This window comes from Prionailurus bengalensis, chromosome X (assembly GCF_016509475.1).
Source record: "Prionailurus bengalensis isolate Pbe53 chromosome X, Fcat_Pben_1.1_paternal_pri, whole genome shotgun sequence".
Taxonomy (NCBI): domain Eukaryota; kingdom Metazoa; phylum Chordata; class Mammalia; order Carnivora; family Felidae; genus Prionailurus; species Prionailurus bengalensis.
In genome coordinates, this window is record NC_057361.1 from 59,294,227 (window position 1) to 59,319,622 (window position 25,396).

Consider the following 25,396-nt stretch of genomic DNA (forward strand, 5'->3'; position numbering starts at 1 on the left):
GGAGACACAGAATCTGAAGCGGGCTCCAGACTCTGAGTTGTTGGCACAGAGCCTGACGTGGGGCTCGAACTCATGAGCTGTGAGATCTTGACCTGAGCTGAAGTCGGACGCCCAACCGACTGAGCCACCTAGGTGCCCCTGTTTATTTCTTTAAAAGGTGTTGAGTAATCCTTGTATTTTATGAACTCTGTCATTGTGGGTTTGTAGGCACAAAATGAGGTGGGGAAAAGTTAGTGTGCACACTATAGTGGGTATTCAGTCAGCTGTTCTCAAAGATAAGTCAAGCAAGGGCACCCAGCTGGCTCAGTCGGTAGAGCATGCAACTCTTGATCTTGGGATTGTGAGTTTGAGCCCCACATTGGGTGTAAAGTTTATGTAATTATAAAAAAAAAAAGAGAAGTCAAGCAGACTCCTTTTAACCTTAAGTCTCTTTTCCCTCAGAACTACTGTCTGTGATTCTCAGTATACCCCGTAAGTTAATTTAAAAATCATCTCTAGGGGAGCCAAATACCTAGTTCACACTATTCACACATTGAGTTGGACATCAAATAGATGGATTAGCATATGAAAATCCTAAAATAAGCAATAGGCAACACTTGTTTTGTAAGTTAGCCAACTTTGATCTGCCAGGACAGTTATTAGCTCCAGTGTCTTAATATAATATGCTGTACATAAAGGCCATTCAACATGAACTCTTTTTTTTGTGAACTCTTCTTTTTAAATAAACATTTATTGCAGGCAAAAAGGCACTCAGTTCTTCTACCAGTTGTTTGTACTAGACTAAGCAGCCAATGTTTTGTGTATCTGCATTTTTTTATTTCACATTCCCATATTTATAACATACAAAAATGTATAAAGAATTATAAATACTGTACTGCTTCAAAAATAAAACTTTGCCAACATAACCACATGATTCTTAACAGTGATTCTTTTAACACACTGTGTTCTTGCTCAGCTGCATTTGACATAGAAGTTTCTTATTTTAGAGGAGTTTCTGGGCATCCTCAGCAGGTTAGTCCTCCAGGAGATTTTCCCCACTGAGCAGACTAACGGATGCCCCATTCCCTCAGATACATAGATATACCAGTATGTATTGAGAGATGTTCGAAATAGTAGGCCTAAGATGAAACTTCTAAAAACCCCACTCAAAACAATGTGTCTAAATAAGGGCTATAAATTTGGAAAATCTTGAAGAAAATTCTGAAAAGCTTTATATGCATGAGACACTACCTAGTTAGCATCCTTTGCTCAGGACATTGGCTTACGCAGGATACTGACTGAATGCCTTTTGCAGGGTGTCACCCACAAAGTAAAACGTGCTGGAAAGGTGGAGTAGGAAAAGCAAACTTAGAGATGCCTGGGTAACTCAGTCGGTTAGGCGTCTAACTTCGGATCACGTCATGATCTCACAATCTGAGTTCGAGCCCCACGTCAGACTCTGTGCTGGCAGCTCAGAGCCTGGAGCCTGCTATGCATTCTGTGTCTCCCTCTCTCTCTGCCCCTCCCCTGCTCACGCTGTCTCAAAAATAAATACACATTAAAAAAATAAAAAGCAAACTAACTTGTGGCATGGAAAGAGAAAACAGTGATAGCTACCTTGTGAGAAAGCAGAGCAAGAATGGGTCTCTGACACCAAGCGACCCTTTGGGAAGTTAACTTTGAACTGGCAACTAAGGTTCTAAAGGAGTTGATAAATGAGAAAACTAAGGATTTATACTGACTTCTACATATTATAGCACATGCCTTCAATTCTGCTTTGAAATTACATCTTTTTCATTAAGTTCAATGCTTAATGAACCAACTTCATTCAGAGTAAAATAACTGCAAATTAAAACCAAAATGAGATCTTGCTTTTTACCTATCAGATTGGCAAAGTTCAAAACATTTAACATATTGTTGGTAAGGGTATGAAGAAACAGGTATCCATTAATGGTATAAATGTACATTATTATAACCTCTATCAAGAAAATTTGGCAATACCTATCAATATTATAGATACAGGGGTGCCTGGGTGGCTGTCGGTTGAGCGTCTGACTCTTGATTTCGGCTCAGGTCATGATTTCACAGTTTGAGTTTGAGTGCCGCATTGGGCCCCACACTGACCATGCAGAGGCTGCTTAAGATTCTCTCCCAAAAGAAAAAAAAAGGAAAATTACAAATATACCCTTGCACCCAGCAGTTCCATTTCTAGGAATTTATCCCATAGATATAATACATGTGTAAAAGGTACAAGGATATTATTCATCACAGTGTCAGTTGGAAATAAACGGACTATCCATCAATAAATGATGGTGTATCCATTCAATAAAATATCATACAGCTGTGTTAAAATTAAAAACTGGTGCAGAACAGCATATATAACATACTATCATTTGGGTAAGAACATAGATACACAAACATATACTTGTGCTTGTACATATATACTGTCCTTGGGAATGGTAATCCAGAACTGGGGGCAGGGCAGGTAAGAGACTTTATTTCATACCCTTAGATCAGGGGGTCTTAATCTGTTCTGTGCCATGGAGTCCTTTGGCAGTTTGCCCAAGTCTATGGATCCCTTCTAAGTTGCTTTTATTTTTTTTAAGTTTATTTATTTTGAGAGAGAATCCCAAGCAGGCTCCATGCTGTCAGCACAGAGCCTGACACAGGGCTCAATCTCACAAACTGTGAGATCACAATCGAGCCAAGATCAAGAGTCAGACCGGACCGTTTAACCAACTGAGCCACCTAGGCGCCCCTACCTGTAGTTTTTTAGATTGTTTTATATACAATATGTAGATTTAAATTATATATATTTCATATTTTCTTGAGTTCTGTGTGCTGTTCTAATTACTGAACCTGAAGGTGCAGTCATAGGAATCCTCAATTTGTAGCCAATTTGGACAGAAGTGTGGATAACATGGGGGCCCAATACTAGCAATTGTCAACCGAAGTGTGGGCAGTTTTATGGGAGTGAGCACTTGAACCTGTGGAGTCTGACTGGAACTCCAGGTAGTGTCAGAACTGACTTGAATTGTAGGACACTCCATGGATATCTGCCAAAAACTGGAGGACTGGTTTGGAAAACCTCCGCACATTTGGGGTCAGAAGTGTTGTCAGTAAAAACATCTCAGTATATTCAGTGAAGCAAAGACAGTTTATTATGGTAACTTTTCACCAAGTAACACATGGTTTAAAAAACTCCATTTCACTCCCTACTGTGTGATCTTGGGCAGGTCACAGCCTCATTGAGCCTTAGTTTCCTCAACTAAAATAAAGTAAATGCCACCCTCAACCTCAAAGGATTATGGTAAGGATTAAACAAGGAACCTATGCAGAATACCCAATACAGAGCAGGCACTTCATAAAAGCTAGTTCCACTTCTCAAGTGCAGAGTTCTGTATTGTACTTTGTTTCTGAGAAGCAACTGAACTCCTTTTCAGTCTACCACCCAAAGATCCGCTATGCTGACCTGTATCAGAATGCAGTGGGAGGTGAGTGAAGAATGGCTAAGTTGTTGACAAAGTGACTCCGGGGTCAGGAGCCAGTGATAAAGAAGCCTGGCACCAGGTACCTTATCCCAGCCTTCTGCTGGAGTGAGCTGAGGACACAAAATAGCATGTTAATAAGCAGGTCACAGATTCAGAATTCCAATAAGCTCCTGCTTAAACTAATGTGCTTCCATATGCATTTGCCAGTGTCATCTCAGTGAAAGAAAGCAAATGGAGAAGAAAACACTGAGAAAAGTGACTTTATTTTCTTACCTGAAGTGTGATATACAGAAATGGTCATTTCCAGAATGAAATGAAGACTGGCAAGAATAATTTCACAAAAACATTTCTAGAAATCACATAGTTCTATTAAGTTGACAGAGCATGCCACCACACTGAGCATGGAGCCTGTTTAAGATTCTCTCCCTCTGCCCTCTCATGGACTCACGTCCTCACTCGCTGTCTAAAAAAATTTATAGAGCATGCCTAAAAGAAAAATATAAGCCTATTCAAGTAAAGAAATATTAACCTAGTGTTCAGAATATCAGAATATATGTACAGGGGAGGGGGACAGGAAGGAATAGGGAGTAAATGCAGAATTTACAAAATAGTTAAAACCAAAACCTTGCTTTTTGAGATCTCTCACCTTAAGCCTAAATGCTTCATGCTCCCAAAGAATCCAGTTACAGGAACGAATTCATACTCAGTGTCTCATTTTAACAATAAACAGGTTATAGTCTTAAGGTTTATTAAGCTGCTTATACAAACTTAAAGTCATGAGCATGACTTCAGGATCGGCGCTTTTTATGTCAAGTGCTTTAACGAAGCAGTTTAAGGCCTCCTGTATTTTCCCACACTCTTTCAGTTCTTTTCCACGAATTACAAGGGTCTCATAGTCATTCACAGCCTCCATTGCCTCATCCTGGGGAGAATCAACCAACTGTCTGCCAGACAAAGAGGTCTGTCCTGGGTTGCCAGGAGAGGTCTCTTGAGCCAAAGCATGAGGCTCAGGTGTCATTAACTTATTTTCTGAAGGCAGCGTTTTGCCAGGAGGGTCTTCTGTACACTCTGAGACTTCACCACTGCTTTCCTTGGCTCCTTCCTCCAGGTAATCTTCAGCAACCTCTGCTTCACTGCTGTTGTCAAGTCTTTCCTCCATATCCTCCACGTGGTCTAAAACCACATTAACAAGAGACCTCCTAGAAGCCAGGGATCTTCTAGAGGTTACAGACTTATTTATACTATCAGCCATTTTCAGTGAAAAGAACATTCCTGGCGGACTGATGTCACTTTTGGGAGTGGAAGCATCAAACTGTTTTACAGATAACTGAAAGGGAGGTGTGTTGAATGGATCTGTGCTTGAAGTATCTTTAAAAGTATCATCTTCATCTTCACCATCTGAAACGATCCTTCTAGCTTTCCTTCTGACTTTCACATTAACTATTACTTCTTCTGGCTCATCGTTTGTCTCAGAAAGATCCATACTGAGATGGGCTTTGCCATGCTCGACCTCTGCTTCAGAATTAGCTGCAGCACCGCACAGGCTATTTTCATTCTCAACATGCTGCAAAGACTGCCTGGAAAGATCTTGTCCATTGTCTGCAGCAGAGTCTTCCAAGAAAAGATTGAAATCACATGCATACTGTGATGAGGATGCTGAAGGTTCCTCTTCCAACTTGGCCTCACTGCCTTGAGCATCCTGTAGTGCACCGTGGGATGCTGACATGTCATCATCAGCTATTTGAATTACAGATGTGCTTGACTCTGTATTTTGATTTGTGCTGGTCATGAGACTCATGGGCCAGGGACTGCAGTGAAGTAAAATCTCATTGTCCTTCAGTTGATCTAGATGTGGCCCAAGATCAGCTCTGACCAATTTGCTAAGTGAATAATTAAAATTTCCCAGAGGGTCCTCTTGCGGTGCCTCCTGTGTAGGCCCCTCTTGCAATGTCTCTTTCTGTATAGCCATTCCCATGGGGTCAGTACAAATTTCGTCCACACTTCCACACCACTTGGGCAAAGTAGCCACAGAGTCAGCATCAAATGTGCTTTCGCATGGGTGACTACCATCTTGTAAGACGGTAATGTTCATCTTTACATTGGAGAGATCTTGATTCCCATGCTCTTCAGGCAGATCATCAATGATTATACTTGCCATTTGGGAACTGATTTCTTCTTCCTGGGTTAAAAGTGGTGAAGGCCAAGGCTGTGGTTTCCTTGATTCAGGGAATTTCTTCTTTGTTTGAGAAGGAAATATATGTTCTCGCTGCCAGATCCCTTCATTTCCAGTCCTTTGTCTTCCCACTAAAAGCTCTGTATTTTGAGATTCTAATTCAACAAGGAATTGAGCTTTCTGAACCCTTTGTTGAATATAGTGAGATTCTTCGATCACATCAAGCTCTTCTTTAACAGACAGATCACGTGTGTACATCAAATCATGGTCTGAGATTCCAGCTATCCCCAAAGAGTGCAGGTAGGCAATGTGTTCATCTAGTTTCTTATCAGATCTCCTCTGAGCAGCGTGCAAAGACTGAAGCTGCAGCTGGGTTGCAGAGTTCTGAAAATCCTCAATTGTAAAGAGCTCTCTTAATTCTTGTTTAGTAAAATAACGGAAAGGGTTCTTACCGCCAGTAGTTTGTCTTATTAAGGAGTCCTTGAAAACCTGTCTTCTGTAGATTTTTTCCTCTACAGTCCCACAAGTGATCAGCCTATAAACTACAACATTTTCTTTTTGTCCAATTCGGTAAACTCTATCCACAGCTTGGGCATCAGTTGCAGGATTCCAGCTAGGGTCAAAAATGACCACTCTAGTTGCTGCAGTTAATGTTAAGCCAACACCACCTATTTGAGTGGTAAGCAGAAAAACAGAGTAATCTTTATTTTGCTGGAATAAGTTAATTCTTTTTTCTCGTTCCACAAGATGAGTAATTGTTCCATCGATTCGCAAAATCTTAAAGTGCCGATTCTTTAAGAGGCATTCGATGATGTTTAGAATTTGTCTTGACTGAGAAAACACCAGAGTCTGATGCCCTTCATCTCGCAATCTCTCAAGCAGCTCTATTAGAAATAGCATTTTTCCAGATTCTGCCATCAGTGTATCATCAGTTATTTGATTAATCTGGTCCACATCTGAGGAATCTTCCCCTTCATTTTCACCTGGAACAGAGAATTTCACAGACCCTAAATTCAACAAAAGACAAGCCCGTGCAGATAGCAGCCTAGGATGATCACACAGCTTCTTTAAGACACCTAGCTCAGCCAAAGGTGAGCGTGTCTCCATCAACAACTCCTTGATATGATCTAGAGACACAAATTTCCTGTATATTTCTTCTTGTAAAGGCACAAGACGTATCCAAATAATAAAATCATTTTTCCTGGAAAGGGAAGGCATTTCACAAATGGCATCAACATCTAGATTCTTTTCGCGAAGTCTAACCTCTGGGTTGCTTGACTTTTTCTTTTGTACCTCCTCTTTTGTCCTCCTGAGGAAATAGGGTTTTATGATTGTCATTAAGTTTTCAGATATTTTAAATCCCAAGGCTTTTTCCCCTTGGGTAGCATCCTTCTCTCTTGCTCTAGTAATAGGATTTTCATACTCCATTTTGAAAGTTTTTAATGTTCCTAGCAGGGACCCTTGACAAGCAAAATCAAACAGGGACCATAGTTCTTGTAAATTATTCTGGATTGGGGTTCCTGTGAGGAGGATGCGGTTACGGGTAGGGATAGCCCGAGCACATATTGCTGACTTAGTAGATGAGCTTTTTATTTTATGTGCTTCATCAAGGATGACATAGTCCCACACAAACTCTTGGCCGTTCAAGCTTGAAAGCTGTTGCCAATTATTGATTAACATTTGGTACGTAGTGATAATGACACCATTCCTTTGCTGAATCCTATTGAGGTTTCTGGTACGTTCATTCTTACTAGGACCGTGAAAGGTTTTCACTCTCATTCCTGGAGTCCACTTAACAAATTCTTTTATCCATGTGCTAATGAGATTGGTTGGCATGATCAGCAGCACATGATTCACGAGTGTGGCATCAAACATACCAGAAAGAAAAGCGATGATCTGCACAGTCTTCCCTAATCCCATATCGTCTGCCAAGATGCCACCTTTTCTTCCATCCCTATATAGGCTATAGAGGAAAGCTACACCTTCCTTCTGGTGCTCAAATAGTTGGTTGTGGAGCTCTTGATAGAGCAGCAGGCCAGAGTTGCACACATCTGTGAATTCATCATCTCCGTGTTCTGCCAACTCCTCCAAGGCTTCCTGTATTTTTTGGATTCTGCTCATCACCTTTTCATTGGGAAAAATGTCCTTTGCCAAATTAAAAAGTTTAAATGCTTCTTCCAGATCTCCATTCTTAGTTGCTTCTTTGGCCTCTTTCACGTATCTGTAAAAAAAAAATATATATATATATATAGATAGATAGACAGATAGAAGATTAGAAAAGAAGGAAACAGATTGAACATTCATTCAATCTGAGAACATGTTAGAGTCCATTTTGGAAACTAAACTACAGTTGGGTTTTTAATATCCTCAATTCAGGATGGGAAAGATTAGCACAGAAGATGCCAATGAAAGCTGGCATTACTTAAGACACATACCCACCAGACACTGCCAGCAACACCTTCAGACATTATTTGTGAGAAATGTGCAAAGGTTATTGGTTCCACGGTATTTTTTTTAAATGTCACCCATAAGAAGTATGGAGTGATATTTTCTTGTAAAACCAACCAACCAGGGGTGCCTGGGTGGCTCAGTCAGTTGAGCATCCAACTTCTACTCAGGTCGTGATCTCACCGCCTGTGTGTTCGAACCCCGCATTGGGCTCTGTGCAGACAGCTCAGAGCCTGGAGTCTGCTTCAGATTCTGCATCTCCATCTCTCTCTGCTGCCCCTCCCCCACTCTCACTGTCTCTGTGTCTCTCAAAAATAAACAAACATTAAAAAATTAAAAAAAAAACCAAACCAACCAACCTATATCGTGGGAGCATGGAAACAGGAAAGATACCTGGGCACTTCTCAGACCTTATTTTTCTGGACCTCTGATACATTTGACACTAATGATCACTCCCTCCTTAAAATTTCTTTCTTCTACTGGATTTCTATAGATTCTTCCTGGTTTCCTTCCCCATCACTGGCCATTTCTTCTGTGTCTTTCTTGGGATCCTATTCTTCTTTCCATAGGGCTCAGTCCTGGGCCCTCTTCTCATTCCTTTTACTCTCTCCTCTGGCTTTCCCAGAGCTTCCACCCCCACCTATGTGCTCATGAAACCACTCTCTCCATTCCAGGGCTTGCCCCCAAACTCCAGTCTAGACTCAGATTCCAAATGCCTTCTGCACATCTCCACTTGAAAAAAAAATCTCACAGGCACCTCAAATTCAACTAATCCCAAATTAAACTCGTTATTTCCCCCTCTAAAAACATGTTTCTCCATTCATATGATAGTACATGACACTACTATCAACTTAGCCATACAAGCTAGAAATCTGAAGATCATCCTTGACTCCAATTCACATGAGTCATCCTTGACCTCTACCCTCTTTTAATCACCCTCTCCCCTAGCTGGACAATCCCCAAGCCCTACTAACTTTATTTCCCAAGTATAACCTGTGTCTCCATCTGCACTACCACTACTGTGGTTTAAGTCACCATCACCTCTGGCCCAGGTAATGGCAACTTCCTACTCACTGGTCTCCTTACATCCACTCTTGGCCCCTCCAATACATTCTCTACATAGCAGCCAGTGATACTGCCTAAAACATAAAAGAAAAAAAATGTAAAAGAAATCAGGTCATTCCTCTGCTTAAAATTCTCCAGTGGTTTACAGTCAATTGATTTAGAAAGGAGACCAAAACAATTCACTGAGGAAAGAATAGTCTTTTCAACTGAATATCATATGCAAAAGAATAAAATTGATCCCCTACCTCACACCATACACAAAAATTAATTAAAAATGGGTCACAGACATAAATATAAGAACTAAAAACTCTTAGAAGAAAATATAGGCGTAAATCTTCGTAACCTTGGATTTGGCAGTGGTTTCTTAGATATGATGCCAAACACACAAGCAACCAAAGGAAAAAGAAATTGGGCTTCACCAAATGAAAAACTTTTGTGTTTCCAAGGATACTACCAAGAAAGTGAAAAGACAACCCAAGCAATGGGAGAAAATATTTGTAAATCATGTATCTGATAAAGGATTTGTACTTAGAATATATAAAGAAATCTTGTAACTCAATAATTAAAAGACAACACAATTTAAAAATGGAAAAAGGATCTGAATAGAGATTTCTCCAAAGAAGATCTATAGATAGCTAGTAAGCACAGGAAATAATGCTCAACATCATTAGTCATCAGGGAAATGCAAACCAAAACCACAATGAGATACCACTTTATGCCCATTAGGATGACTAGAATCAAAAAGCAAGAAAATACCAAGTGTTGGCAACAATGTGGAAAAATTGGAACTCTCATAACACTGTTGGTGGGAATGTAAAATGGTGCAGCCGCTTTGGAAATAATTTGTCAGTTCCTCAAAAAAGTTACATATGGGGGTGGCTGGGTGGCTCAGCCGGTTGAGCATCCCACCTCAGCTCAGGTCATGATCTCACAATTTGTGAGTTCAAGCCCCACACTGGGCTGCTTCTGTCAGTGCAGAGCCCGCATCTTTGGATCCTCTGTCCCCTCTCTCTCTGCCCCTCCCCACCCCCTCAAAAAAAAAAATTTTTTTAAAAAGTTACACATGGGATTACTATGTGATCCAAGAATTCTACAATCAGGTACAGACTCAAGAGAAATGAAAACATCTGTCCAGAGAAAATCTTGTACATGAATGTGCATAGCAGTATTATTCATACGCCAAAAGGGGAAATAACACAGATATCCACCAACTGATGAATGGATAAAAATGCGGTATATTGGGGCACCTGGGTGGCTCTGTCAGTTAAGGGTCCAACTTTGGCTCAGGTCATGATCTCTCAGTTTGTGAGTTCGAGCCCTGCATCACGCTCCGTGCTGACAGCTCAGAGCCTGGAGCCTGCTTCAGGTTCTGTGTCTCACTCACTCTCTGCCCTTCCCCTGCTCACACTCTGCCTCTCTCTCTCATTCTCTAAAAAATAAACATTAAAAAAAAATTTTTAATGTGGTATAGCCATATGATGGAATATTATGCAGCCATAAAAAGGAATAAAATACTGATTCGTGCTACAACATGAATGAACCTTGAAAATGTTTTGCTACATGAGTAAGCCAGTCACAAAAGAGCACGTTTTATTATTCCATTCATATGAAATGTCCAGAATAGGCAAATTCAGAGGAAAAAGTTGATTGGTGGTTGCCAGGGACTGGGGGGGAGGCTGGGGAATTCTGGGACTTGGTGGTGGTAACAGCTAAAGGGCAAGGAATTTCTTTTGGGGGTGATGAATGTACAACTCTATGAATATACTAAAAATTATTAAACTGTATAGTTTACATGGCTGAAATGTATGTATAGTATGTGAACTATACCTCAATAAAGCTATTAACAATGACAGAAAATTCTTCAGTGGCTTCCTGTGGCCTATATAATAGAGTTTAAGTTCCTTAGCCTGGCATTCCAAGCCCTCCTGATATAGCCGGGAACTGCTGAACCTCTCCGCCTTAACTCCTACCACTTCCTGCCTCAAACATCTTATTTTAACCCCTTATTATCATGCTACTTGGTGTCATTTAAGCTTACACCACCCTCCTCTTCCTGGAATGCACTCTCCTTTCATCAAACGAAACTCACAGAACTCATTCTTTAAGACAGTAACTCTCAATGTTATGCATAATCTTCTGGAGGGCTTGTTAAAACACAGAATGCTTGGGGCGCCTGGGTGGCGCAGTCGGTTAAGCGTCCGACTTCAGCCAGGTCACGATCTCGCGGTCCGGGAGTTCGAGCCCCGCGTCGGGCTCTGGGCTGATGGTTCAGAGCCTGGAGCCTGTTTCCGATTCTGTGTCTCCCTCTCTCTCTGCCCCTCCCCTGTTCATGCTCTGTCTCTCTCTGTCCCAAAAATAAATAAACGTTGAAAAAAAAAATTTTAAACACAGAATGCTAGACCCCAACACCAAACTATCTGATTCTATAGTCAGGCCCAAGAATTTGTATTTCTATAAAGTTCCCAGGTGATACTAATGCTTGTGGTCCAGAGACCATACTTTAGGAGCTGCTTTGAGGTATATACCAGGCCTCACCTGTGGTTCCCCTAGGCTGCCTTCTATCCCTACCCTATCCCAGAGCTGGATCAACTGTTCCACCTCAGGACTCCCCTATGTGTTCATCTCTTATCAGTGCACTTAACACATTGTATTAAAATCATTACAAAACAATCTAGCTGTATTACAAATGTATGAAACAAACTCACTGAAAGGGTAGAGAGAAAAGGTGCTGACCTAATAACCTAGGAAATGAGGGAAGTCTGTATGACTAAAAACAAAAGAAACAATATAAGTATTGTACTCTAGTGGATAAAGTTGTTTTTGGCATATGGGCTAACAATTCTGTCGCTACAATGCATGTATAACAAAATTGAAGAGTTAGGTAAATGCGGTGCCTGGGTGGCTCAGTCGGTTAAGCATCTGACTTTGGCTCAGGTCATGATCTCATGGTTCATGAGTTCAAGCCCCGTGTCAGGATCTATGCTGACAGCTTGGAGCCTGGAGCCTGCTTCAGATTCTTTTTCTCTCTCTCTCTCTCAAAAATAAATAAACATTAAAAAATTTTTTTTGAAGAATTAAGTAAATGAATGGTGGATAAGTGGGAGCCACGTTTCTTACCTGTTCGAATGGCGAAGCAAGAGGAGATGGTGGTAATGCATGTGGTAATGGATTAGAGTTGGAGACATCAATATAAACCCATTTTTAACATAGATACAGGTGGTTATACATAGAATATTTACAGTTGTGTGTATACACATGGAGTATTATACACCCATATTTCCTTGCTCGGTCAGGTGAGAGGGCCTAGAAGCAAGAAAATCCCAGTAGCAAAAAGCTCACCTAGCACCCAGATCTTAGTTTCTAATACGATTCTCCAATAAAAGGAACCTGGGCTCCTTGGAAAAATGGCTGATTCTAGGACTGTGGCAGGAACTGTGTAAGATGAGCCTGGAGGAACCTGTAGTGTCAGAAAATAAGGAAGTGCTCAAACAACCCCCCACAATGATGGGAGTATGCCAAAAAGACACAGGAGCCAAATGAAAGAGCTCCCAATGGTCACAGCTGGAACAATTTGAGCAACAAAGTAAAATTGGATTAGAACCCAATGTATAAAATAAATACCTATGAGTCCACACTGATATAAATGAGTGAACAAATATAGGAGACAAATCTCCCATGCAGGAGAAAATCAAATAATTTATGTAGATACTCTGCCCTCAAGGAAATGGAGCATAACTCCCTCTACCTAAATATGGAGTGCATATACTAACATCCTCCCAAAAAGTACAGTGTGGAAAGGTATGGGGGAGGGGAGAAGCGCAAGTAACTTTAAAGAGGAGAATCCTGGCAAACAGTACCTCAGCCAGGTGATTACAGTCAACATTAACAATGATATATCACATTAACATATGTACCCTTGATACAATTTGATAAGGGCACTTTACCTCTCTAGTCTTCCCCCCAAAACCAAAACCTCCAATCTAAACACCAGAAACAATGAAAGATCCCAATTGAGAGAACATTCTACAAAACACCTAAGCAATACGCCTCAAAACTGTCAAAGTTATCAAAAACAAAGTCTAAGAAAATGTCACAGGCAAGAGTAACCTAAAGAGACAGATGACAAAATGTAATGTGATGTCCTAGACAGGATGCAAGAACAGAAAAAGGACCTTATGTAAAAACGAAGGAAAACTAGGGGTGCCTGAGTGGCTCAGTCAGTTAGGTATCCAACTCTTGATTTTGGCTCAAGTCATGAGCTCATGGTTTGTGAGATGGATCCCCATGTCGGGCTCTGCATGGACAGTGTGGAGCCTACTTGGGATTCTTTCTCTCTCTCTGCCCCTCCTCTGCTTGTGCTCTCTCTCAGTCTCTTTCAGAATAAAGAAATTAACTTTAAAAAAAAAAGATGAAGAGCAGGAAAGGAGGAAGAAAAGAGCTTGCTTGCTGTAAAACTCTGCTAGTTCTACTGTGGCTGCCCACTTCCCCAAACTCTGCTGAGCTGTAGAATTAAGTTATATTCCCTCTTACTCTGGTCTTGAACGTGAGGGCATAGTGATGACCACTGGATCCCTCCACCTTAGTGCCAGCCCCTGAACTCATTCTCCACTTTCTCTTTCCTCACGACCCTCCCCACCCTCAGGGTGCCTTCACCTGGGTAACTGGTCTTCTGGCTTGGTCTATGTCCCAGAGCTTGAAGGAGAAAATATGTCATTTTCTATTACTATTAGATAGTTTCCAAATCCCTAAACTGGTAATCTGTCCAGTATCCTAAACCCCTGTGAAGCCTGGTCTTCTAACTACAGCCAGGCCTCCTCTCCAGGAAGTAAAGTGCTGCCTGTGAACCCTAGCTCTGTGTTACACTCCCCAGAATCATACACCTTTTTTTCCTAACAAAATGTTTATTTTTGAGAGAGAGAGAGCGCAAGCAGGGAAGGGGCAGAGAGAGAAGGGGACAGAGGATCCTAAGCAGGCTCTGCACTGACAGCAGTGAGCTCGATGTGGGGCTCAAACTCACAAACCATGAGATCATAACCTGAAATGAAGGTGGATGCTCAACCAAGCCACCCAGGCATTGTAATACACCAACCTTTTAAATGGCAACTGTCTGCTTAGACTCTTTTTTTTAATCTTTTTAAAATTTTTTTAATGTTTACTTATTTTTGAAGGTGAGAGAGAGAGAGCGGGGGGGGGGGGGGGGCAGAGAGAGAGACACAGAATCTGAAGCAGGCCCCAGGCTCTGAACTGTCAGCACAGAGCCCGACGCGGGGCTCAAACTCACAAACTGCGAGATCATGACCTGAGCCGAAGTCGGATGCTCAACCGACTGAGCCACCCAGGTGCCCCTGTCTGCTTAGACTTCTTACCACCAGTCTAAGACTCATATTGCTGGGTACTACCCATCCTCTGGAACTCCCACATTGGTCAACCTTCTGCCTGAACCACAACTGGAATTTATAGTATTCCTTGCTCACCACCACTTTCTGATTGGGTTGAACCCCTATCAGGCAAGCTGCTTTGCAGTCCACTCCACCTGAGTCAGCAGGTCTCATACTGCATCTCAGCTCCTTCCCTCTACCCAGTCTGCTCCACCAATGAAGTTGGGCCTTCTTTCCTTATAACGGAGTTAAGAGAAAAAAAAGAAATCTGCCTATTATAGCACTATCCTGGATATCTGGTTACTTACAAGACCACAATGTTTTCTGTAATACAGTTTGATTTAGCCACTCAACCTCTAATCACTTCCATTTTCCAGGGCTGGAAAAGAAAAAAAAATGTCATTTTTACTACTAATGCAATCATGTGTCCATCTGAAACACATAGGATCCCTAATGATCTAGAGAATGTAACACTTCATGGGTCCAAATGTTTCTTCCAGAATTGCTACCCTATTCTTCTTGGGCATGGCTGGGGGAAAAGCCAGGCCTGCTTGGCAGCCAAGATAAGGGAAGAGTAACCAGTTCAGGAGAAAGAACCTCCTCCCAAGCAGAACAAGGAGGAAAACAGTGCTAAGTATGGGAAAAGGTCAGATTTATTTTCATTTACCAGTTTATTTTTTTTTCAGTGTATTTATTTATTTTGAGAGAGAGGGAGGGTGGGAGGGAGGGGCAGAGAGAGGAGACACAGAATCCCACGCAGGCTCAGCACTGCCATAGTGGAGCCTGATGCAGGGCTTGAGCTCAAGAACCTTGGGCTCAAGAACTGTGAGATCATGACCTGAGCCAACGTCAAGAGTTGTAGGCTTAACGTACTGAGCCACCCAGGCACCCCTCATTTACCAATTTAATAACTATTTAAAAGGCACTTACGTGTGAGGCTCTGATGTTAAAGAACTATTCAGATGCAAAACTGTCAACCCAGAAGAGAGATTTTAATTCCATAGCAAGGGACTTTAAAACAAAAATTTTGTATTTTAATGATTGTACCTGAAATTTCATGTGTAGAACATGATTCCCTATAAGGATCATTTTATTTATTTTTTAAATGTTTTATTTTTGAGAGTGCAGGTGGGGAAGGGGCAGAAAGAGAGGGACAGAGGATCCTAAGCAGGCTCTGTGCTAACAGCAGGGACCCTGCCTGATGCGGCTTAGCTCTGGAACTCAAGGAACATGAGATCATGACCTGAACCGAAGTGAGACACTCAACCAACTGAGCCACCCAGGTGCCCCCCACTTTAAGAATCATTTTAAAGGACTTATAGAAAAATTATAGAGATAAACACTAGGTTCTTGAGGGGTCCTTTGGAACATTCCCTATAATATTCTTCTGGAATGTGATGGGATATGGAACCAAATGCAAAGACCCAGACCCAATAAAACTTTGTTTCACATGCAAAGAAACCAGAGTTGCTCTTTGTTTTCTAACCTAGTCACCAGGCTCTGGGCTTCTGGGAGGGGTGCACGAGCCTGGTTCTGCTAACCTCACTGCGTGTGAGTAGTTACTACTATCCTTCCCAAAAGATCTCAGTTCCCCTATCCTGATCCAGCTCCTTGATAAGGAGCTCTCTGACATACCTCCACATATCCAGTCCCCTTGTCAATGTGCATGCGGATACATCAGGCACAACTGGTAAATCTTTTCGATTGTCCACCAGCATCAATAAAACATGTGATTCTGATTAAAAAAAAAAAAACTACAGGTGGCCTCAATGCCAGTACTGGAAACCGATCCATTAAAGCCTGAGTCACGGAAAAACTAGACTGAAAAGATGGCCACCTACTGGCCTGACTTCCAGGGATGATCATGTTAACCAAAGTAGAAAACAATGTATCACAATCACTTATAAATATTAACTTAATGTTATTAAACAGAAACCTCTGGGATAAATTAGAGGAAAATGTGGTTCGCATTTCAGTCACACAGCAAGTATTACTGATTATTTGATAATTAGCTTTTCCCTGATTAGCCCCATTAATGAGATGGACAGCTAAGGGGAAAAAAAAAAACCCAACCAACCCTACATCGCTTTACTCTTAACAGCCAGAAACTGGAAACAACTCAAGTGTCCAACTTGGGTTAACAATCTGTGGCATATTCATACAATGGAATACTACTCAATAACAGAAAAGAATGAACTACTATATGTATGAATTCATACATGTAAGAAACTCAACATTATGCTGAGCTACAGAAGCCAGGCCTAAAAGCAGCAGTGAGATTCAGCTTACACGAAGTTTTAGAACAGGCAAAACGAATCTGTAGTGGAAAACATCAGAGCAGTGGTTGCCTCTTTAGGTGGAAGGTGAGAGTGGGGACAGCCTCAGAAGGGGCCTAAGGGAACTTTCTGGGGTGACAATAATATTCTACACCTTGACAGGGTTTTGGGTTACACAAATGGATGCATTTGTGAAAACTCACCAAATGGACATGTAAGATTTGTGATTTCTTTGTATGTAAATTTTACTTCAAAAGAAAAAAAAGTGAAAATATTAAAGCCTTAGTTAATGGTATGTATGCTGTGGTAGGAGGAAGTATCCTGATCTCTGCAATCTACTTTGAAATGCATCCAAAACGTAAGATGGATTGGTAGAATAGGTATGTGATGGAGTAAGTGTAGTAAAATGTTAATAATTGAATCTGGGTGGTGGATCAAAAAAAAAAAAAAAAAAGGAAGTAACTGCTTTGCCCATAGATTACTACCCATAGATTACCTCAGTTCAAAGGCACACATAATCCGGAGTCATAACACACTGCGGTCAGGTTTCTTAACCAAACACTCAAATGCAACTGGTTTCACCAACAGCACCAATAACCTCCATATTACCAAATCGAGTGGCCACTTCTTGGTCTTTATCTTTCTTGACCTTTCTGTTGCATTTAAAACCACTGACCACTGGGGTGCCTGGGTGGTTCAGTCTGTTAAGCATCCGATTCTTGGTTTCAGCTCAGGTCATCATCTTGTGGTTCGTGAGTTCAAACCCCGAGTCAGGCTATGCACTGCCCGTGTGGAGCTTGCTTGGGATTCATAATCTCTCTCTCTCTGCCCCTCCCCTGATCACACTCTGTCTCACTCTCAAAATAAATAAACTTAAAAAAAAAACCCTACTGACCACTATTCTCCCACATGAAGTTTTCCCTCCTTGGGTACAGTGGCATACAACATTCTTTTGGATTTCTTCTCTAACCATTCCTTCTCAGTCTGTATCTTGAATTCCTCTCCCTCTGCCTGTTCCCATATAAACGCTGGCATTTCCAAAGATCTGTTGTCCTTGCACTTCTGACTCTACATACTTTCCCCTAGAGGGTTTTCTCCATGGCAGTGGCTTTGTACTGGGTTGAACAGCACCCTCCAAAATTTCACGTTGACCTGGAACCTGGAAATGTGACCTTATTTGGAAAGAGGGTCGTTGCAGACATAATCAAGCTAAAGTGAGGCTGTACTGGATTCGGGTGGGACCTAATCCAACATGGCTGATGTCCTCTAAGGGGTACATTAGGACACAAAGAGACAGACACAGAAACAAAGTGGAGAAGGCCATGTGAAGACAGAGTCAGAGACTGTAGTTAATGTAGGTCAAAGCCAAGGAAATCCAAGGATTGCCCATGCCACCAGAAGCTAGGAGAGGCATGGAATACATTCTCTGTCACAGCCCCCAAGAAGAAATTAAGGAAGCTAACATCTTGATTTCAGACTTCTGGCCTCCAAAAACGGAGAGATTTTTGACTGTGGTGAAATCCATAGAAGAGAAAATTTGCCACTTTAGTCATTTTTAGACTTCACTGGCATTGACTTCATTCATAATGTCATACAACCATCACCACTCTCAATTTCTAAAACATTTTCATCACCTCAAACCCATCAAACAATAGCTCCCCATTCCCATCTGCTAAGCCCCAGGTAACCTCTATTCTACTTTCTGTCTATATGAGAATTTGCCTAATCTAGGTATCTTATACAAGTGGAACCATACAATATTTTTCCTTCTGTCTGGGTTATCTCACTTAGTATACTGTTTTCAAGGTGCATCCATATTGTAGCATGTGTCACAATTTCTTTCCTAAGCCTGAATTATATTCCACCGCATGAAAACACACTGTGTTTACTGGTGGACACTAGGGTCGTTTCCACTTTTTGGCTCTTATAAATAATGCTGCTGTGAGCAACGGTGTACAAGTATCTGTCTGGGTCCCTGTTTTCAATTCTTTAGGAGTATACACCTAGGAGTGGAATGGCTGGGTCCTATGGTAATTCTATGTTTAACCCTGAGGAACTGCCATTTGTTTAAGGGGACTGAGGGGATGGATGTGGGTAGGTGGGAAGCAGAGCAATCTCGAAGAGTACAATAATTTGGTTAAGAGAAGAAACGGGTGCCTGAGTGGCTCAGTCAGTTAAGCGTCTGACTTCGGCCCAGGTCATGACCTTGCGGTTCATTAGTTCGAGCCCCACATGGGGCTCTGTGCTGACAGCTCAGAACCTAGAGCCCATTTTGGATTCTGTGTCTCCCTCTCTCTCTGTCCCTCCCCCGCTCACGCTGTGTCTCTCTCTCTCTCTCAAAAATGAATAAACATTAATTTTTTTAATCCAAAGCCACCATTCTATCCACCATTTCACCTTGCCTCCATGTATTTCCCAGGCCAACTATCAAGATCCAGAGATCTGCTTTCAATCCTCCTACTTCTACCATGCTCCAGCAATACTAAACTCCTACACTTCTCTGAAGGAGCCATGCTTCCTCTTGCTTCTGAACCTTTACTCACAAAACTGTCTAATATGCCATGTGCATCAGCTTCTTTCCCACTGCTGAGCTAATTCCCACTCATCCTTTAAAAGTCAGTAAGCCCTCTCCAACTCTCTGACAACCTCCCTCTCCCTCTCTTTCTCTCTCTCTCTCTCTCTCACACACACACACACACACACACACACTATCCCAGAATTGTGGATTAAGGACATATCCTCTGTATTTCTATTATGGAAATCTTCATTTTTCTTTCTTCCCCACTAGATTATAAATACGGGTGTCTTTTTCACCACTGCATCCTCAGCAACCAGCAGAGTGGGTTGATCCACTGGAGACACTTGGTTAATGTTGGCTGAAGGCATGGAAGGGCGAGATCAGAATACTCAGAAAGCTTAGAGAAAGCATCTTTCAGATATGATCATTTGTCTTTCCAGAGTCTGCAATCCCCCATCAAAGCTACCTTAAAAGTTCTTCCACTAACCATACTAGCAGACTATAACCTGCCCAGTCACTTAAGACCTGGCCTGTGTGGTTTGAAAAACAATGCCTTCAACTAAAATAAACTTTCTTGAGGGGGAAAAAAGAAAAACAATCCCTTTAAGACAGCACATTAAGCAGAATTCTGAGAAAGTCACTTCAACATTAATACAATTTAGGGGTGCCTGGGTGGCTCAACTGGTTAAGCTTCTGACTTCAGCTCAGGTCATGATCTCACTGTTTGTGGGTTCAAGCCCCGCATCAGGCTCTGTGCTGACAGCCCAGAGCCTGGAGCCTGCTTCAGAGTCTGTGTCTCCCTCTCTCTCTGCCCTTCCCCCTCTCGCACTCTGTCTCTCTCTCTCAAAAATAAATAGAACATTTAAAAAAATTAAAATAAATAAAATAAATGCTTTTATAAGCAGCCCTGTTTAAAAACAAATCCAGGGGTGCCTGGGTGGCTCAGTCGGTTGAACATCTGACTTCAGCTCAGATTATGATCTCACAGTTCATGAGTTCGAGCCTGGCACTGGGCTCTGCACTGACAGTGCAGAGCCTGCTTCAGATCCTCTGTCTCCCTCTCTCTCTTCCCCTTGCCCATGTTGTCTCTCTCACTCTCCCAAAAATAAAGATTAAAAAATTAAAAACAAATCCAAAACATTGGGCTACTAGAGACCTCAATGGAAGAACTTGAGCTTGGCTATAAAACCCAGCCAAATCTTAGATCCTAAGAATAACTGCTCCTGAATTAGCTCCAATCGGAAGTAGCATGGAGGCACCAATCCTCATGATGCCCATGGAAGCTCTCACTCTGAACATTCTCCTGTAATAATCATCCAATGTTTCCAGGTCCTCCATTGGTGAAATTATAACCACTATGTTTGGAGACATCTGACTAACGAAATAAGCTAAGAGATCTTCAGTTGTGCATCACATAGGAATTAAGCACTCACTATGTTTCAAGCACTGTGCTAAACACTGGAGATACAGTGGAGAGCAAGCCAGGTCTCTGCCTTTGTGCAGCCTGTAACAGGGACTGACATTTATCAACGAATCACATAAATAACTAGTTACAAACTGTAACAATGGCATGAAGGCTGTTAAAGCATACATCAGGGAAATCCGGGGATGAGCAGCAGTGGGTCTCAAACCTCACAGAATTCTATCTTAATTTTTGAGGTTTGGTCCTTGCTGAATATACCCAATGTGTAGTGGTCACAAAGCAAAGACCTGTGGGGACAAGGCAAGTAACTGCAATGAGTGAAAATGCTGTGTAAAAAGTAACACTGGGGCACATGTGCCCTATTTAAAGGGGGGAGGCTGCTATTGGTCTCCAGATGGTAGTTCCAGTTGCAGGAATAAAAGCCCAGGATTGCCAAGATCTTCTGACTATTGAAGATCAGCTGGAAACTCTGATTTTTATGGGAATTTCTCCTGATTTTTAAATGGTAACTAATGGGGCATCTGGGTGGCTCAGTCAGTTCAGCGTCCAACTCTTGGTTTCAGCTCAGGTCATGATCTCACGGTTCGTGGGATCAAGCCCCCGCTTTGGGCTCTGAGCTGGCAGTGCGGAGCTTGCTGGGGATTCTCTCTCTTTGTCTTTCCCCTACTCGTTCTCTCTCTCTCTCGAAATAAACAAACATTTAAATGGTAACTAATGCAGAAGTTTTTTGGTTTTTTTTTTAACGTTTATTTATTTTTGAGACAGAGACAGACAGAGCATGAACAGGGGAGGGGCAGAGAGAGAGGGAGACACAGAATCGGAAGCAGGCTCCAGGCTCTGAGCCATCAGCCCAGAGGCCGACACAGGGCTCGAACTCACGGACCGCAAGATCATGACCTGAGCTGAAGTCGAACGCTTAACCGACTGAGCCACCCAGGCACCCCAATGCAGAAGTTTTTAAAATACTAGTAAGAACAAACAAAACTTACCTGTGAACATGGCTCATGGCTGCCAATCTGTGACCTCTGGTTTATCTGAGCTAGAAAAAGCACCACTGGGTTGGCTGAATCCCCTCTCCAAATGTTTGCTCCTAAAAAAATGGTAGGCCTGTAGTTCTCTGGACAGGAACCTAGTCAAGGTTTGGTTTGGGGCTTAACACTGTCCCTCTATGTCCTCTGTTTCACCTGTAAGTCCAATCACTTACAACAGTGTAAGGCTTTCTATAGCACTCATTATCTGTGTCACTGGCTTTGGACTCCACAGCTAAGAACTATCTGGACCAAACCATATGGCCCAAAAGAGATCCAAGGTTCTTAGTGCTCTTCCAGGTCCTTTATACCCTGTCGCAAAGAGATTCCAAGCAGGCGGGAAGACGAAGCCCTAGCTTAAAGTGGGTAAAGGCAGGTAGGGATCTAGACCCCCTCCTTTGTAACTTCGACCTGAAAATTTTGGTTAAACCGGGCAAACGTTCCTCTGCCAGAATAAACAGGAAGACAGCATCCTCTTACACGTTAACAACATGCCCTCAGAAAGCAGCTGAACTTGCTGGCTAATTATTCTGGAAAAGACAGCCAATTAATAATTATGTCAAAACCAAAATTACCTTTTTCTGGCATAGCAGATGTGCGTTGGCACCCAGATGGGTCACACCAGCCAAAGCGCCTCAGCAGGAAATAGTTCCATCACTTGGGAGAGTATTCGGTGGCCAATATCCTGACTAGCCCTTTGGAATGAAGTCTAACTAAAAATGAAAAATTCTCCAGGAATAATATTAAGTTCTCTTAGAATAGGTATAGACCTTTAGTACTTCCAGCCCCTAATCTGCCAGCCCAAGGTTATCTGGTTAGCCACTACATTGTAGTGCAAAACTCTGGCTTCAAGCAAGTACTTATTCCAGGATTGGGACAAACCTGGGGTTGTTTGGAAAGAAGTTCTGAACCCTCAAGATTGCCTTCAATTCACCTTCCGACCACCTTAGTGGGGAAGTGGACAAGACCTTCCGTTAAGATGAAAATAAAAATCTAAAAACCATTGGGGCGCCTGGGTGGCTCAGTTGGTTAAGCATCCGACTTTCACTCAGGTCATGATCTCACAGCTCATGGGTTCAAGCCCCGGGGTCGGGCTCTGTGCTGACAGCTCAGAGCCTGGAGCCTGCTTCGGATTCTGTGTCTCCATCTCTCTCTTCCCCCTCCCACTCATGTTCTGTCTCTAAATAAATAAATAAATAAATAAATAAATAAATAAACCATTTAAAAATTTTTCTAAAAAAATCTAAAAACCATTACCTAGGTGATGGTTGCAATAATAATTCATTAAACTGAATACCTGTTTTATACATTTTCATATATATATATATATATATATATATATATATCAGAACAAAAGTTATAAAAGAATGTTACTTGCCTAAATACAATGCAATTTTGAATTTAAAAAATTCTTTTAACGTTTATTAAGTGGGGGAGGGACAGAGAGAGAGAAGGAGACACAGAATCCGAAGCAGGTTCCAGCCTCCAAGCTGTCAGCACAGAGCCCAACATGGGGTTTGAACTCGTGAGCCTCAAGATTGTGGCCTGAGCCAAAGTCAGATGCTTAACTGACTGAACCTCACAGCTGCCCCTATGATGCAATTTTGAATACTGATCTTGTATCTTGCAACTTTGGTGAACTCTTTTATTAGCTCTTATAGTTTTTTGTGGATTCATTAGGACTTTCTACATAAAACACCATTTTATCTGCAAATACAGATAGTTTTATTTCCTTCTTTCCAATTTGCATGCTTTTAGTTCTTTTTCTTGCCTATTTGCCATGGCTAGAACCTGCATTATAATGTTGAATTATAATATTGAACAGAAGTGGCGACAGCAGACACCATTATCATGTTCCTAATAAAATGATGGAAAGCTTTCAGTCTTTCACCATTAAGTATAATGTTAGCTTTGAGTTTCTGTAGACACCTTTGATTAGACTGAGGAAGTTACCTTGGATTCCTAGTTTGTTGAGCTTGTATAATTAAAGGGTGCTAGATTTCTCAAAGGCTTTTTCTGCACACATTGAGAAGAACATATGGCTTTGTCCTTTGGCTCTGGTAAGATTGATAGGTCTACTCTGAAGTAGAGATGTCAGGGAAGCAGTTGGATACATGAGCCTAGAGTTCAGAAGAGGTCAGGACTACAGACAAAAATGTGAAAATTTTCAGCATAAAAATGTGACTTAAAGCCAAGAACCTAAGGGCACCTGGGTGGCTCAGTCAGTTAAGTGTCTGACTCTCGATCTCATCAGCTCAGGTCTTGATCTCATGGTCATGAGTTCAAGCCCCATGTTGGGCTCCACGCTGGGCATGGAGCCTACTTAAAAAAAAATAAAGCCAATGGGGTGCCTGGGTGGCTCAGTCGGTTAAGTGTCCGACTTCAGCTCGGGTCATGATCTCGTGGTTCATGAGTTCAAGCCCTGCATAGGGCTCTGTGCTGACAGCTCAGAGCCTGGAGCCTGCTTCCGATTCTGTGTCTCCCTCTCTCTCTGCCCCTCCCCCATTCATGCTCTGTCTCTCTCTCTCAAAAATAAATAAAGATTAAAAAAATAAAAAAAAAAATAAAGCCAAGAGCCTGGAAAAGATTGTCAAAGGATGAAGTATAATTCAAAAAAAAGATAAAATGGGGCACCTGGGTAGCTCAGCCAATTAAGCATCTGACTCTTGATTTTTACTCAGGTCATGATATCATGGTTCGTGAGATCGAGCCCCACATCTCAGGCTCTGTGCTGACAGCATGGAGCTTGCTTGGGATTCTTTCTCTCCCTCTCTCTGCTCCTCCCCTGCCCATGCACACGTGCGCTCTCTCAAAATAAACACTAAAACAAAACAAAAACCATGTTACAAAAACCAACAGTGCATTAAGAACATTTACAGAATTCCAGCTAACGAATACAAAAACAGTAGTAAAGTTAGAAAATCAACACTTTGTAATCCCTAATGAAATAACTAAGTTGGGCAATAATTATAAATGGATGCAAGGTCATTGGGGAATGGAGTACTCGCAGGATGCTAAAGTATCCCCAACGTATTATTTATTCATCATAAGGGGGGAAATGCAACTCTGCAAAGGAGTGACCAGCCTGTGACCACCTGAGCACACTGACCAATCCTAACATTACTAAAAGTAGGAATATCAGACATTATATGCTTCCTGATGTGATGCAATAAGAAGTACACAACCTCACCTTTAAAATATTCATGCCACAAATATTGACCCTTAATCTTTGTGGTCTTTTTTTTGCTCTAGAATAGTGTTTAATTTTTTTATTAAGGTATAATTGACATATAACATTGTATTAGTTTCAGGTGTACAACATAACGATTCAGTATTTGTATATATCATGAAGTTATCACCACAGTAGGTCTAGTTAACATCTGTCACCATGGATAGTTTTTTTACTTGTGATGAGAATTTTTTTCAAATTTACTCTTAGCAACTTTCAAATATGCAATACAGTATTATTAACTATAGTCATATAGTTAACTATATGACCATGCTGTACATTACATCCCCATTACTTATTTATTTTATAACTGGAAGTTTTGTACCTTTTGACTTTCCTCACCCATTTTGTCCACCCTCCCACCTCTGGCAACCACCAATCAGTTTTG

The 25,396-nt window shown here is 41.7% G+C and overlaps 1 protein-coding gene across 1 annotated transcript in view; it reads right to left on the bottom strand.

Annotated features, from left to right (window-relative positions):
• Positions 1-3,117: 3,117 nt before the first annotated feature.
• The window catches only part of ERCC6L (ERCC excision repair 6 like, spindle assembly checkpoint helicase), a 34,961-nt gene continuing 12,682 nt past the window's right edge, over positions 3,118-25,396 (bottom strand). Inside the window, exon 2 of the mRNA XM_043569849.1 lies at positions 3,118-7,864. Within this exon, the coding sequence (XP_043425784.1) occupies positions 4,210-7,864 (3,655 nt within the window). The 3' untranslated portion in view covers positions 3,118-4,209. The remainder of the gene's footprint in view (positions 7,865-25,396) is intronic.